This window comes from Camelus dromedarius, chromosome 31 (genome assembly GCF_036321535.1).
Source record: "Camelus dromedarius isolate mCamDro1 chromosome 31, mCamDro1.pat, whole genome shotgun sequence".
Classification (NCBI taxonomy): Eukaryota; Metazoa; Chordata; class Mammalia; order Artiodactyla; family Camelidae; genus Camelus; species Camelus dromedarius.
Genome location: NC_087466.1, coordinates 20754242 through 20770261, shown reverse-complemented (window position 1 = coordinate 20770261; position 16020 = coordinate 20754242). Strand labels below are relative to the sequence as shown.

Genomic DNA, 16020 nt, shown 5'->3' with positions numbered 1-16020 from the left:
ACCGCGGTCTGACTCATGTCTTATGGAGCCCTCTGGCTGCCGTGGGGAGAAAGCAGTTCTGGGGGAGTTGAAGAGGAGGCGGAGGGGATGGTGGCTCAGGCCAGGGTGGAGGCAGTATATTTGGAACAAGGAAACAGAGTCAAGATTTCCTATGCGGGGAGAGCAAACAAGACGTGGTCATGAACTAGACTTGGGGTGTGAGGGAAGGGGAGAAATAAAGCTCTTAAACTTCCATCTGAGGGACTTGATGGATGGAAATATCTTGCGGGGAACCGTCAAGAGCAAATGGAAAGTGGAGGCGTTAAATCTGGTCTTAAATTCTTGGTAGGACAGCTGAACAACCTGATTAAAAAATGAGCCAAGAACTTAAGAGAAGTTTTCTCCAAAAATACGCAAATGACCAGCAAGCACATGAAGAGATGTTCCACGTCAGTAATCCTTGGAGAAATCAAATCCTAACCACAGTGAGATATCACTTCATGCCCATCAGGGTGGCTTCTATCAAAAAAAAAAAAATGACAGTGGTCGGCCAGGATGTGGAGAAATTGGAACCCTGGTGCACTGTCGGAGGGGATGTGAAACATCGCAGCTGCTGTGGGAAAGGCTGGCAGTTCCTCACAAAACTAAAACACAGAATTACCACCTGCAGCCCTTCCACTTCTGGGTACACATCCAAAAGAACTGAAAGCAGGGATATTTGCACAGCCATGTTCACAGCAGCATTATTTGCAATAGCCAAGGGGTGGAAACAATCCAAGTGTCCATCAATAGATGGATGGACATGCAGAAGTGGTCCATCCGTACACTGGAGTGTGATTCAGCCTTGAAAAGGAAGGTAATTCTTTTTTTTTTTTTTAAAGTTCAAGCCACTTTAATTCACATATTTTTTAAATTTTATTCTTTATTGAAGCATAGTTGATTTACAATGTTAGTTTCAGGTGTACAGCAAAGTGATTCGGTTATACATCTATATATACATATATATTTCAGATTCTTTTCCATTATAGCATTATAAGAAATTGAATATAGTCCCCTGCTATACAGTAGGTCTTTGTTGTTTATCTGTTTTATATATAGTAATGTGTATCTGCTAATCCCAAACTCCTAATTTATCCCTCCCCCTCCCTTCCCCTGTGATAGCCATAGTTTGTTTTCTATGTTAGTGAGTCTATTTCTTGTTTATAAATGATATTTGTCTCTCTTTTTTTTAAGATTCCACATATAAGTGATATATGGTATTTGTCTTTATCTGTCTGACTTCACTTAATATGATCATCTCTAGGTCCATCCATGTTGCTGCCAATGGCATTATTTCTTTTTTATGGCTGAGTAGTATTCCATTGTGTGTGTGTGTGTGTGTGTGTGTGTGTGTGTGTGTGTGTGTGTGTGTGTGTATGCACCACATCTTCATCTTCTTTATCCATTCATCTGTTGATTGGCATTTAGGTTGGCTACTGTAAATAGTGCTGCTATAAACATTGGGGTACATGTGTCTTTTTGAATTCGAGTTTTTTCCCAGATATATGCCCAGGAGTGAGATTGCTGGATCGTATGGTAAGTCTATTTTTAGTTTCTTAAGAAACTTCCATACTGTTCTCCATAGTGGTTGCACCAAATTGCATTCCCACCAACAGTATAGGAGGGTCAAAAGGAAGGTAATTCTGACACATGCTACGATATGGATAAACTTTCAGGGTGTTATACTAAGTGAAATAAGCCAATCACAAACAGACACCTATTGTGTGATTCCACTTAAGTGAGGTCCCTTTGGGAGTCAAATTCATAGAGACAGAAAATAGAACGGTGGTTGCTAGAGACTGAGGGGAGTTAGTGTTTAATGGGAACAGAGTTTCAGTTTGGGAAGAGAACATTTTGGAGCTGGATGGTGGCAATGGTTACACAGCAGTGTGGATGTATTTAATGCCACTGAGCTGCACACTTAAAAATGGTAAAGATGGTAAACTTGATGCTATGTGTATTTTACCACAATTTAAAAAAATGTGGGGGGCAGGGTACAGCTCAGTGGTAGAGCACGTGCCTAACATGCACAAGGGCCTGGGTTCCACCCCCAGCACCTCCATTAAAAATAAATAAATAAAAACCCAATGACCTCCCCCCTAAAAAAATAAAGAAAAATTTTAAATGTTAAATAAAAAAGTGGAAAAACAGAGGAAAAATATTTTTTTAAAAAAAAAGAATTAAAAAATTGTGATGGGGCTCTCTTCCTCGGCGCTGCCTACGGAGGTGGCAGCCATCTCCTAGTCGGCATCATGGTCGCCCTGAAACCCCTCCTGAAGCCCCAGATCATCAAAAAGAGGACCAAGAAGTTCATCCGGCACCAGTCAGACCGATATGTCAAAATTAAGCAGAACTGGTGGGAACCCAGAGGCACTGACAACAGGGCGCGCAGGAGGTTCAAGGGCCAGATCCTGATGCCCGGCATCGGCTACGGGAGCAACAGGAAAACAGAGCACATGCTGCCCAGTGGCTTCCGCAAGTTCCTGGTCCACAGCGTCTAGGAGCTCGAAGCGCTGCTGATGTGCAACAGATCTTACTGTGCTGCGATCGCTCACAATGTCCCCTCCAAGAACCGCAAAGCCGTTGTGGTGAGAGCAGCCCAGCTGGCCATCGGAGTCACCAGTCCCAACGCCCGGCTGCGCAGCGAAGAGAACGAACAGACAGCCCGTGTGCACACTGTATTTGTGTTAATAAAGCCATGAAACTCAAAAAGAAAAAAAATTCTGCTGGGGTTTACCTTGAGGGGGCATCGGTACTGGTCCCCCCTCCCAGGGGCGTGAATTGGGTGTGTAGGTGGTAGACCGATTGCTCAGCCGCAGGCCACGGTGATTACAACACGCTGTTCCTCTAGCAAAAGATCAAGCCTTTGAAGGAGGTGCCGCTGAGCCTCTGATGCCTGCAGGCTTGAGCCACTGTTGCCCCATCTTATGAGACCTTGGCAAGCTTCCCGTGCGCCCTTGAACCAGGGCCAAGTGGAGGAAGGCTCCTTCAGCAATCGTCCTTGTCTCCTGTTTGCACCCAGATGTTGCCTTCAGAACAATGCACGTCGTTGGTCATTTCGTTCTCTGTGCTGCCACCGGGTAGAGGGGGGAGGTACTCACATCTCCATGTGGCGGGTCAGGGGACCTAGGGGGCTAGGACAGGGGCTGGCACACTTTGTAAAGGATAAATAGTGAATATTTTCGGCTTTGCAGGACAAACAGATTCTGTCTCAGCCGTGGGGCATGTTCGTCAGTGGGCGTGGCTGTGTGCCACGGCAGCTTTGTTTATGGACCCCAAATGTGAATTTCATGTAACTTTTATGTGTCATGAACTAGTGTTCTTCTATTTTTTCCAGACATTTGAAAACGTAAACCCATTGTTAGCTCCTGGGATGAACAGAAACAGCCGCCAGGCCAGATTCACTGAGCCCTTTCTTGCTTGAGAACAGCTAACTTTTATTACTGGGGTGAGGTTGTGATGTTTGAAGGAAGGGCTATCCTCTGCCTGACTGGTGTGGAGACAGTGGGGCTGGAGTCGGCCCTGGTAGAGATGGTGCTTGTCCTAAAGATCACGGACAGGTGGACTGCCTGGAATTCTTATCCTGGTGGCGTATCCGGGGCGCGGGGGGTTCAGATGAGACCCTGGCTTAGGGGGTGGAGGGTGAGATTGTGCTTGATTTGCCTGGGGGCCAGGGGTCAGAACTGCGTGTGCCTTCCAGCAGTCTCCTCCCTTACCTGCGATCCTTACCCATCCACACTTGCAGTGAGCCTTTACCGAGGCAGTTGGATGCCGTGGTGAGAGCAAGGTTATGGGCTGCAGGCAATAGAAAACCTGCTCCCGAGTGGCCTGTATAATACAGATGTTTATTATTGTGCTCCATGAGAGATCGGAGGTGGTGGATGTTTCCAGATTTATTCAGCAGTTCAGTGATGTCAGGGCACTGGGTCAGCGTCGGTCTGACTCTCACAGCCTTGCCCTCATAGTCTCATGATGGCTGCCACAGCGCCGAACATTACACTGTCACACACATCATTCAAAGCAAGAAGGAGGGTGGTGCAATGGGAGGGTTCTGTTCAATTCTTCCTTTTATTGGAAGAGGAATTTTTTTTTCTCAGAAGCCCCCAGCAGACTTTCCTTTCCTTCTCATTGGCTAGGCAGGATCATGGGCCTGGACTAGAAGCCTGGGCCAACCTTCCCTGAGATTTCGGGCTTCCTACCCAATATTAGAAGCAGATCAGGGTTTGTTCCACTTAGTAGGAGGAGGGGATAAAGGTGGCCTTTAGGTGGGCAGCAACACTGTTTGCCACGCCCAGTGCTTATTTAGTACACGGCCTGGCACCCAGTAAATGCTGGCATCGTCAACCTTAGCCTACTCCATATCGGGCAGGCAGAGTTTGCACAGCTGAACATCCTCAAGTAACCAGCACCCAGATGAAGAAATAGCAGCACCCCAGGGTCCCCTTGCTTTCCCGTCCAGTTGCTACGCAGCCCCGAGGGTGACCGCCACCATGACCTACTCCAGCGGAGCTTCGTTTTCCCTGGTTTTGTCCCTTGTCAAGATGGAATCACCCAGCGCGTACTCGTGGTCTGGCTTCTTTGCTCAATGTTACGCTTGTGAGACTCACCCACGCGGCACGTGGGCTGTTCTTTCTCATCGCTGTGTGACTGCACCACGGTGCGAATATTCAACAATGTCCTGGTTAATTGTTTGGTTGTTTCCGGTTCGGGGCCACCAGGAGCGGAGCTGCTGGGGACACTCGTGCACGGGTCTCTGTGCGGACACGCGCTTTCATTTCTCTTGGCTAATACCCGGAAGTGGGGTTACTGGGAAGTCGCGCATGCACGTATGTGCTTTAGTGGCCAGTGCCCAGCAATATTCCACAGTGGTTGTACCCGTTGGCACTCCTGCCAGCGTTCAGTGATGTTCTGGTGCTCGCCAACGCATGCCGGTAAATAGGTTTGATGAGCTGATCTCTTCCTACTTTGTGTCTGTCATTCGTGAATAATGTATCATCTTGCCCACTTCCTGCTTGGCTCCTGTTCGATGATCTCTGCACCACCCCATCCCCCCAATAGCATTGAGCACCAGCTTGGAGCATATTAAATGCTCAGGTAGGGTTGGCATGGATGAATGAATGAATGAATGGGTGAATGAATGCGTGAATACCGTGTTCTCATCCTGTGTTACTGTAGGACACGGATTGCAAACTCAGATCCTGGAAGGGCAATGTAGGCAGTGCCAGTGAGTGGAGCGGCCTGGTGTGAGGCACTAGGGAGCAGTGGGGCCTGTGGCAAGCTGGAGAGCGAACCCTGTGCTGGGAGCAGCTGCTGCTGAGCTCAGGAGGCTGTGGTTGGGTGGGGATGCCGGCCCAGAAGAAGCCAGGAATCCAGAATTCTTCTGCTGTTTTTAAGGTGTTGTCAACAAATTCAAATATTTTGAAATACCATGTGATCCACAACTCATCCACTGGCCAAATCTGACAGTTTGTAGACCCGGCTTCAAGAAGACAGAAGACCCTTCTGTTTTTTGGTGGGGAGGGGTTAATATTTTTAACTGTTTCAAAAAAAAATTTTGTTATGATAATTTCAAAGGTACATTAAAAGAGAGAGAGTGAGAACAGTGTGATCGCCACATGCCCCTCGCTTGCTCTGACAAACATCAGGTCATGTGCCCTCCAGTTCCACCTGTGTCCCCACCCGTGTCCCGTTCCCCTTTCCCGAGTCAGTCTCGTGCACACATCTGACATCGGTTCGTTTGAGTCTCTGACGCGGTGGTTCTCTAACTTAAGTGTGCGGCTGAAGCCCCTGGAGGGCTTGTTAAAACACAGATGGCTGGGCCCCACCCCAGAGTTTCTGAGTTGGCCTGCGGACCAGCGTGTCCAGGGACCACACTTTGAGAACCACCGCTCAGACAGGTTACATGGAAGACTAGAGACCCCCCTCCCCTCGCCACCACGTTGCCACAGTGCTGTTATCCCACCAAAACTAATTCCGAGGTATAGTGGTGAGTTTTTGAAACAATGAAACTGCTCAGCTGTTCAGAAGTTCCCTAGGCCCCAACCCCCTGCAGTTGGGTCCCTCTGGGACGGCTGAAGCAGTGTGCTCAGTGGTCAGTCGGTCCCTGCCCAGGCAGGAAGCTTCCTGAGACCCCTAGGACCTCTGAGCCGCTCTGTCCTCTGACCTTTGCTCCCTTGCATCTGTCCTGCAGGAACCTGTTGGCTCTTTGAGGTCTGCTTTGGTAAGACCCCTCCCCCCCGTTTCTGATGCCACCCCGGGATGGGGAAGGCTGGCCTTCCAGGGCCCCTCCACCCCAGTGATCTCGAGTGCATCTTCAGCTGCGGAGTTGTTTTGGGGCATGTCTCAGTTTGTGTTCTGACACCTTAGTGTCACTGTCAAGCCAGGCCAGCCTTTAGTCTCAGAAGTCGAGGAGGCAGGGGCGTGTCTGCAGCTCAGAAGGGGATCCTCTGCAGAGCCCAGTTTTGAGAACAAAGCTGCAGATTTAAAAGAGGAGGGGGATGTTCCGAGCATCCTGGGCGTGGGGCCGCACGTTAAGAGGGTAGTGGACCTCCCAGGGCAAGACTTGGTCCACCGTGTCCCCGGCGGGGCTCCTGCCTGTTGGCTGCAGACAGGAATGCTCTGGAAAGGAAGGGGCACGTGGGGGACGAATGTCACCTTACCCCGGCACTTGCGTGCTCCTGGGTGTGACGGGGGCTGTGTCGGGGGAAGCCCCGCGTCTCTGAGTGGATGTGGGAGGCAGGGCAATGACCTCCCCCCCCAAGATGTCCTAATTCCAGGACCTGTGAATGTCAAAGGGACTTTGCAGAGGTGATTAAATTAAGGCTCTTGAGATGCGGGATTCTGGGAGAGCTCAGTGTCATCATAAGGATCCTTGTAAGAGGGAGGCCAGGGGGGTGGTGGTTAGATAGGATGTGATGATGAAAGCAGAGGTTGAGTGATGTGAGGGATGCGAGTGGATTCTAGAAGCTGGAAGAGGTGGGGGAGTGGGTTGAAGGAACCAGTCATGCCGACACCTTGATTTTAGCGCCATTCCGGGGTGAGACCCATTCTGGACTTGTGACCTCCAAAACTGTAAGGCACTAAATCTGTGATGCTTTAAGCCCCTGAGTTCTTGATAATTTTCCCCAGCGGCGGTGGGAGACGGACGCAGTGAGTTTGCTTCCGTTAAAGCCAGGGAAGCAAAATTGTGAGAAATTCTGACTTCTGTGTAAGTAAAATACTTAAACTAAAAGTAATATTGTTTTAATATATCTGCCTTTAAACATTTCAGTCGTTTTTCGATGACTTTAATGTTCTGGGGAAAAAAACGGATACAGGGGCCCACATTTTTCCTTTGCCTCGAGCTCCGATACGGCTCGGCCAGGCACCGATTTGACCTCCCTGAGACGGGCCCTGTTTTTGTTTCAGTGGCTTCCTGTTTTAGGGCACTGTCAGGTTTGCAGAAAAGTGGGGAGGATAGTATGGCGGGTCCCCTCACACCCCACATCCGGTCTCCCCTGTCGTTAACATCTGTGAAGAGTGTGGTCCGTCTGTTACAGCGAAGGAGCCAGTGGCCATAAATTAGTGTTAACGAAGGCCGGCCCTCTGTTGGGATTTCCTTAGTTGCTATTTCGTGTCCTCTTTTTGTCCCAGGGTCCCGTCCAGGACGCCACATCACATTTAGTCATCGCATCGCCTTAGGCCCCTCTCGGCTGCGCCCGTCTCTCCGGCTGCCCTCAGCTTGGGTGCCCTGGGTGGGTTTGTAGGAGGCCCTCCTACTGGGGTTGGTGGGATGTTTCTCTCGTGACCAGACGGTCGTCCTGGGCTTTGGGGAGGAAGAGCACAGAGGCCAAGTGCCACACTTGCCATAGAATGTCAACATGACATTCCCGTAGAGGTTGGTCCTGTTTCGAGTCCCTTTTTACAGATGAGGAATCAGGCACAGGAAGCCGCCTCGGGCCCCAGCTGGTAGGTGGAAAAGGGCAGGCAGTGAGGAGGCAGGGAGTGGCTCGCTGCAGATGGAGGGCTGGGTGTCTTTGCCTGTAGGGAGGGCCCCTGGCTTCCCGTCTCTCTCCTGGGTCCCCCCCCACCCCCCCGGGTCTCCTGCTGGTCTCTGTGGGGCAGGTGGAGAGCTGCAAAGATCAGATTTGATGGGCTCCAGCACCCTTGTTGAGCCTTTGTGGGCCAAGGGAGTGCTGGACATCTTAAAAGCACCGCTTCCATGTTACCTTTTTTTGCTTTTTGTTTTCTTTTTAAAAATCAAAATTTAGCATCCCTACGGGAAAGCACACGATCTTAGGTGTAGAGGCTGATGAACTTTTGCGTGGTGTGCGTGCTTGCTGTGATCACCTGGCTCACGCGTAGAAGGCTCTCCTGCAGCCCTCCCTGTCAGCACCCACCCCGAGGAAGCGCGGCCCCCGCCTCCGTCACCAGAGTTGAGCTCTGCCCGTTCCCTGGAGCATCACTCCTGGTGAGTTCTCCTGGCAGGCGAGCTTCTGTTTTGGTCAGCGTTACGCTCCTGTGGTCCATCTGTGTCCACTAGCCTTCTCTGCCGGGTGATGTCCATTGTCTGAATGTGTCCCCATTTGTCGTCCATTCACTTGTTCGTGGACATGTGTGTTATGTAGCTTTCGTAAATAATGCCACAGCCTTGTCTGTAGTGATGGTACCAAACTTCACCTCCACCAGCAGTGTGAGAGCATTCTGATTGCCCCACATCCTTGCCAGCAGTTGTTATTGTCTGTTTGTTTCAGGTGAGCCCTTTTGGTGTATGCTGTAGGACCTCATATAGTGAGTCTAATGGACATTTCTCTGATGACTACACGGCTCAGGGCTGGTGGGGTGGCTCCATGAAGTCACAGGGCACAGGGACCTAGTTTCCTGTCTTTCTGCTCTACCATCCTTTGTGTGTGGCCTCCATTCTCAAGGCTGCCTCATGATCCAAGGTGGCTGCTGTAGCTCCACCTATTATTATGACTCCAGTCCAGGTAGCAGGAAGAGGGACTTGTCAACAAATCCATAGGAACTGCTGATGTTGATAATGCTGAGAAGACAAAACAGGGTGATGGAGAGACTGTGATGGGGGAAGGGCTGCTTTAGAAAGGATGGTCTCTTTGTCCACTTCATTCACCGCTATAGTTCCCAGACCTAGAACAGCGCCAGACATGGAATGGGAAACTCAGTAAATATGGTTGAGGGAATAAAGAGTGTTCAGGGAAGGTCTCACTGAGAAGGTGACTTTAGACTTGAGAAATGGGGGGGGGTCACTTATGTGGGCATTGGAGGAAAGACTGTCCTTGGAGGAGCAAACCGTCAGTGCAAAGGCCCTGTGGCAGAATCTTGCTCGGTGGGCTCAGAAGCAGTGAGGTCATTGTGGCTGGATCAGAGTGAGTGAGGTGGACAGTAAAGGGAGGTACGATAGGTGTAGCTACAAGGGAGCCAGATGGTGGCCTTGTAGGTCACTGTCAGGGATTTGGATTTAATTCCGAGATAAGTAGGGAGCCACAGGAGGTGTTTGAGCAGGGGAACATGATTGGGTGTATCTTTTAAAAGGGTAACTCTGATTCTGTGGGGGGAATAGACTAGGGACAAAAGCAGAAGCAAGAAAACCAGTGAAGAGGTGACTGCATTGGTTCAAGCAAGGGATTCTGGGGGCCGGGGCGGTGTTGGCGAGAAGTGGATGGATTTCGGGTACATCTTAGAGCAAGAGCAGCCAAGACTTCCTGATGGATGGGTTTTGAGTGGGAGAGAAATGGAGGAGTCAAGCATGACTCAACTTCTTAGCTAAAGCAACTCGCCCCCGTTGTTCTAGCAATGTGCTTGGGTTTCCTATAAAAAGCTTTTGTTTTATCCTTCCTACCTTTAAAATTAAGAGAAGTTGGAACATTAGCCAAAGGCATGGTGTTCTCAAGTTGCAGACTGAATCAGCCCACGCTGCAGTCTTCCCTGTGTCACGGGCCCCACGGGGCTGGGGACGTCTCTGGAGCCCTCGGATTCTGGGGCTAGGAAGTGACCGACTGTCTAGTCTGGAGTGGACAGGGTCTGGGACAGATGTCCCAGAACCCGGCCTTGTACGTGAATCAGCCTCTTGGCTCATCTGGTCAGAGGTGTGTTTCCTCTTATCACTGGGGGAGGGGGTTAGGTTTTGCAATTCAATGGCCAGGTCAAATTAATGATTAATCTGCAAAACTCCCGTCCTGTGCGCCCGGAGCCCAGTGGGAGAGAGAGGTGAGGACACAGGCCTGCATGTTGGGACAGAACCTACGGCTCGGTCTCTTCCTGCACCTGTGACCTCGGGGAGACATTTGGCCTTGGAGCCTCAGTGTCTACATCTGTTAAATGGGCCTTTGAGAATTTAATGAGGTGAAGTAGGCAGAAGTGTTCTGTTACCCCAGCAGTGCTATCCAGTGGTTGTCAGGATTCTCCGGCTCCCTGTCCTCCCCCAGCTTCTCAGGGGCTGGGGCCCTGTCTTTTTCATCTTTGCATCTTTAAATTCAGAACATAGCGTCTAGCATGGGGTGAGTGTCCACAGAACGAACCAGGTCCTAATTAGATCAGAGCAGGCTCATTTAGGGTCAGCCTTCCCCGAAGGCAGCCGGACGTGTGGGATTTGGCGGTCAGGGGCATCCTGGGAGCCGGGCAGAGTGCTGTGGGAGGCAGCGAGCTGGTCCACCTTCCCAGGGTGGGCTCACCTTGGAGAACAACGAGGCATTCCAGTCGGAAGACTGGGGCCAGACCTTGAGTGCCGAGGACAGGAGTTCATACTCAGAGCCGGTCAGGAGCCCAGTGATGTTGGTAGCTACCTCTAAGGAAGCACCAGCTATGTGCTCTCTCTGTCTCGTGGTCGGCTCTGCCAAGCAGGACCTGCCACTACTCCCATTTTACAGATGAGGAAACAGGCAGGGAGAGAGAAGCTTCTTGCTTGAGGCCAAACGTCTAGGAAGCTGTGGATGGAAGTGGGGTCCGATCAGATCTGCCCACACCCCACATGAGTGCTGTCTGTAGAAACCATGAATGCAAGTCGCATGTGTGATTTGAAATTTTCTAGTAGCCACCTCGAAAAAAGGTGTAAGAACAGGTAAACTTAACGTGAGTGGTTCGTCTTATCTCACCCAAGACATCCAAGATATCGCCAGTGCGGCATGTGGTCAGTGTAGAAAGGTTATTACAAGCTAATATGCATTCTTTTGCTTTTCTTTGTACGAAGCCTTAGAAATCCGGCATGCAGCTGACACTCGCGGCCCATCCCGGGTAGGCTGTTCCACATTTCAGGGGCTCAGTAGCCGCACGTGGCAGGTGGCTGTCGGATTGGACGGCGCAGGTCTACACCAAAGCCCGGCCTGAGCCTCCGGGTGTGCCATCACCCACTCCTGTGGAAGGGAAATTTCTGGGTAACCAAGGGTGTCCCGCTTTGAGAATTTCTATACTGGGCTTCTTTAAACTGAGAAAAGGACACGTGTGCTAAGTGAAAAATAAGAAATTCCACCACTGGAAACAGCACCTGTGCCTAGAATAGGGTACGTATGATGTTAAAGTAAGTATTTTTCAGGGGGTGGGTGTCGCTCAGTGGTAGAGCACATGCTTAGCACGCATGGGGTCCTGGGTTCAATCCCCAGCACCTCCATTAAAAATAAATAAACCTAATCGCCTCCCTACAAAAAACCCCCTAAAACAAAAGCAAAACAAAAAACAAACAAACAAAAAAGATGACGTACAAACAATATCGTTCATAACTGTTTCAGACTATTTTATTGAGATAGAATTCACATCCATAGTCCACCCCCCAGTTTTAAAAATTGTGGTCAAGTACACATAATATAAAACTGACCATTTAAACCATTTATAAGTGTACGGTTCAGGACCATTAAGAACGTTCACATTAAAAAAAAAATAAAAAATAAAAGAGCATTCACATTGCTGTGAATCTCCACCATCCATCTCCAGAACTCTTCTCATCTTGAAAAACGGAAACTCTCTCCCCATTAAATACTAACTCACGCTGACTCCCCACTCCCTCTCCCTCCAGCCCCCGGGCAGCCACCGTTCTGCTTTCTGTCTCTGCGAATTTGACTGTCTGAGTGCCTCATCTCAGTGCAGTCACACAGTCCGTGTCCTTTTGTGATTTGCTTATTTCACTTAGTATAATGTTTTCAAGGTTCATCCATGAGTCAGACTCTTTTTAAGGCTGAATAACGTTCCATGGCATGGATAGGCCACATTGTATTCATCCGTTCATCCCTCGCGGGACACCTGGGTTGCTTCCGCCTTTTGGCTAATTGTGGACAATGCTACAGTGATTGCAAATGTGCTGAAACATGCACATCCCTTTTTAACAGGTGTGATGAAAGTGTTCCATCTCCTGAGTCTGGTTGCCCCACAAGCGAAGGATAGACATTTGATAAAAATCAACAAACTACACTCAAAAAGGATGCGTGCTGTGGACCTTGAAAACATTATGTTAAGTGAAAGAAGACACGTGTGAGCGTTTGTCCCTCTGCTGGTTTCTAAGACATAGAGAATTATGGACATGTTTGAAGACTCCTGTGATTCTCTTTGTCTGAAAAAAAGCAAATCTATAGAGACAGAAAGTGGATTAGTGCTTGCCAGGGGCTTGGGGACGGAACGGACTGCTAATTGGGGTTTTGTTTTGCATGATGAAAACGTTCCGAACTAGACAGTGATGATGGTTTTGTATGTCTGTGAACATACTAAAAACCATTGAATTGTACACTTTAAATGGATGAGTTGTATGGTATGTGGATCATGTCTCAATAAAACTGTCAGAAAATATTAATGTAGTGTTTTCAAGGTTCATCCCTAACGCTCATCCTTTGTAAGTGTAGTTTGATGAGTTTTACCTGCCTGGCAACCAAAATCAAGAGGTGGGACGTTTTAATCACCCCAAATAATTTCCTGATGCCCTTCTGCAGTCCGTTCCCTCCCTTCACCCCCAGCCCCTGGCAACGACTGATCTGGTTTCTGAACCCTAGGGTTTTCTCTTTTCCACAGCGTCATATAAGTGAAATCATATAGCACGCAGCTTTTTGTATCTGGCTTTTTAAATTTCACGTGGGCTTTGAGGTTCATCCATGTTGCGTTGATCAGCAGTTGGTTCCTTCTCATTACTGAGCAATATTCTTTTCTATGGATGCACAGCAGTTGGTTTTGAGTCTTTGTGGACCTTTGAGTTGTTTTAACAACATATCTGTTATTGATGGACATTCAGGTAAGTCACGCTCTTTATTAAAGGCGTCCTCACCTTGGCACACAGGCTGTGTCCCCTGCCGGGAACACCCTCCCATCTGCTTTTCCTGGCAAAGCCCAACTCATTTGTTGAATACCCAGCTCACACACCTCCTCTTCCAGGCAGCCCTCCTGACTGTCCAGAATGGGCTTCTGAGAATCTTGCAGGATTAGAGGGAGTGGCGTCGATCCTTCTCTCTTCGTCTTTGTGTTCCGGGCTGTGATCTTTGACTTTAGGGGAGGGGGCAGGGACAGAACCTGCTACCTTAGGCAAAAGGCTGTGAGCTTGGCCAGGGCACTGTTATCTAATCAGCTGCCTGATCCTGAAGCCTCTTGTCTGGTCTGACCGAAAGAAAGCTATCCTGCAGATCGTAAGCTGTGCAAAGTCCATCCCCCACCGGAGGTGGGGCAGCGACTGGGGGAGGAGGACAGCTGGTCACTTCATGCCAAGTGACTGCACAGCTGACCTTCTGGATCTCGGGGCTCTGCCAGACCCTGTTCTAAGCACTTTACCTCTATAAACTCTTTCTTTAATGGAGTTACTGGGGCTTGAACCCAGGACCTTGTGCATGTTCTCTACCACTGAGCTGTACACACCCCCCACTGAAAACTTTTAAACCTCACACCAGCCCTATGAGGTGGACACTATCATAATACCCATTTCATGGATGAGGAAACTGAGGTCCAGAGAGGGTCAGTGACTTATCCAGAAGGCAGAGCAGGGTCCCGGGAGATTCCCTGTGAGCGAGCGGGTGCATGATGAGCGGGGTGGAACCCCAGAGCCCCACGCCCCTTCTGCTGGAGAGAGAGACCCATGGCTTTATCTGGTGACTCACTGGTTCGACCCTGATTTATCCTTGACCCCAGGTGGGCAGACCAGGGGATTAGGAAACCACAGTGGGGTTCCAGGATTCTGAAGGCTTCCCCAGGACCAGGTACCTTTGCCCAGAAACAGGGCCGGGGGAGGGAGGCTGGAACTGGAAACTTTTTTTTTAACCCACTTTATTGAAGTATAATTGACATTTTTAAAAAAGCAGCTGTATGTATGTAATTATACAACGTGATGCGTTCGGAGCTATGTCTACACCTGTGAAACCATCGGCCCCAGTCTATGTCTAAGCGCGTTCAGCACCTCCAGAGTTTCCTCCCATCTTATGTATGATTTTCATTATTATTATTGTTAGTTACGCACAATGCATACATTCTAGAGAGCTCTGCACCACGGTGCCTAGAGTTAACACTACAGCATAATATATTTAAGCATTTGCTAAGTGGATAGTGTCTTATTAAACACGTAAAAAGAGGGAAACGGGACTAGCGTCATGTTTCTCCTGGTGGAGCCCAGCCCGTGCAGGTGAGCCCCTATCTGCTGGCCGCGTGTGTATCTGTTCTGTGAATGCAGGATGGTTGGGGGCAGGGGGCAGAGGGACTGCCCCTCTGTCACGCCTCCCCGTGGACCTCTCTTTGTTGCTTCAGGTTAACATGTGAAGATTTCTGCCCCGGGTGGTTCCCTGACCCCTACCCCAGCCCTGAGGTCTGAATTCCACTTGCCAAGCCTGTGCCTCTGGGGTTGGACCTGCCGTGTGGGCCCTGGGGAGAGCCCCCCGACCTCGCCGGGCCTCCGTGTCCCCTGCTGTACCCCGGAGAGGTCACCCTCCAGAGGATGATAGCAGTGAGTGCTCTGGCAGGCGTGGCCAAGGGGCGTCCCGTGGGCCAGCTGTGGCCTGAAGGCACACCATTTGGCTCCCAGGTGTGCTCAATTTTGAAAAACAAGCGGTTGATGTTGAAGCGATTGGGAGCATCCACAGAAACATCTGGATTTCTGGCAGCTCCCAGAACCTGGCAGGAGCTGGCAAAACGGAGCCCCGGGGACGTCAGGGAGAGGGGTAGCAGCTGCTGCCTCTGGTTGGGGGGTGACAGCCGCCGGCTCGCCACAGCACCCCCAACTCCAGGCTCACCCGAATTGCCCTCTCGGTTGTACGTGTCAAGACTGAGCCGGGGACGGGCCCTTCCCCCCCACAGCTGTACCCAAGGACGGCCACTCGGTCCCTCCCCCACTTCTCCAGGTGGCCCAGAGATGTTGCCTCTTTGCCTCTTCTGCTCCAGGGCTGGGGTCCGGGGTGGGGCTGGACGCTTGCTTCCTCCTCCTTGCCTTGAACTTGGGAGAGGAGCACTCAGGGTTGGCCCCCACCAGGGTCCTGTGGCCTTCTCCCTCACATGGAAGAGGTCAGCTGTAACCTGTCACTGAGGACCCTGGCTCCCTCCTGCTCCCCTTCTTGGCCAAAGGTTGGGGTCTGAGGGGGGCTGGGAGTACACCTGTGGAGACTCCTCCCCTCACTTATGTCTTCATTAAAACTGACAGAGGAAACCAACAATAATGATAGTAATAATAATAATAATCGTGGCTGCCTTGAGGGGTTGTGGTGCTGGTCAGGGAGGTGACAGTGCAGGGAACAGTCTAGAACAGACCTGACCCACAGGCACACCCTGGAAATGCTCATTTTTGTTGCGTTGTATGTACCATGTTTACTAGTCACCTTTGTTTGCACGCATTGGATGCTCAGGTTATAAAAACTGATCCTTGTGATTCCCAGAGCTGGTAGGAAAATGTGTTTATCAATAAAGGGTCGTTACCCCTGAAGGCAAGTCTCTGATCTCCTGATATTTTCAAGAGAACCCCAAATCCAGATTTTATGTTAAATCTCCCAGTTTTTTGTTCTCGTCGATGAGTTCAACTGTTCTTGATTTAAATGCCACGTAGGTCAAACGAGACACAGCTGA

The 16020-nt window shown here is 50.1% G+C and overlaps 1 protein-coding gene and 1 pseudogene across 6 annotated transcripts in view; both read left to right on the top strand.

Moving 5' to 3' along the window:
- SCARB1 (scavenger receptor class B member 1) overlaps positions 1-16020 on the top strand; it is a 67219-nt gene that overhangs the window by 20024 nt on the left and 31175 nt on the right. For 2 of the 6 annotated variants that reach the window (XM_031442496.2, XM_064481300.1), the window contains exon 2: positions 8268-8467. The exons of 3 other annotated variants lie outside the window; for them this stretch is intronic. In XM_031442496.2, the coding sequence (XP_031298356.1) occupies positions 8309-8467 (159 nt within the window). In that variant the 5' untranslated portion in view covers positions 8268-8308. Of the gene's footprint in view, positions 1-624; positions 836-8267; positions 8468-16020 lie in introns of those variants that run through there. One more of the 6 variants, XM_064481302.1, reaches the window with a different exon arrangement.
- LOC135319755 (large ribosomal subunit protein eL32-like) lies at positions 851-3069 on the top strand (annotated as a pseudogene).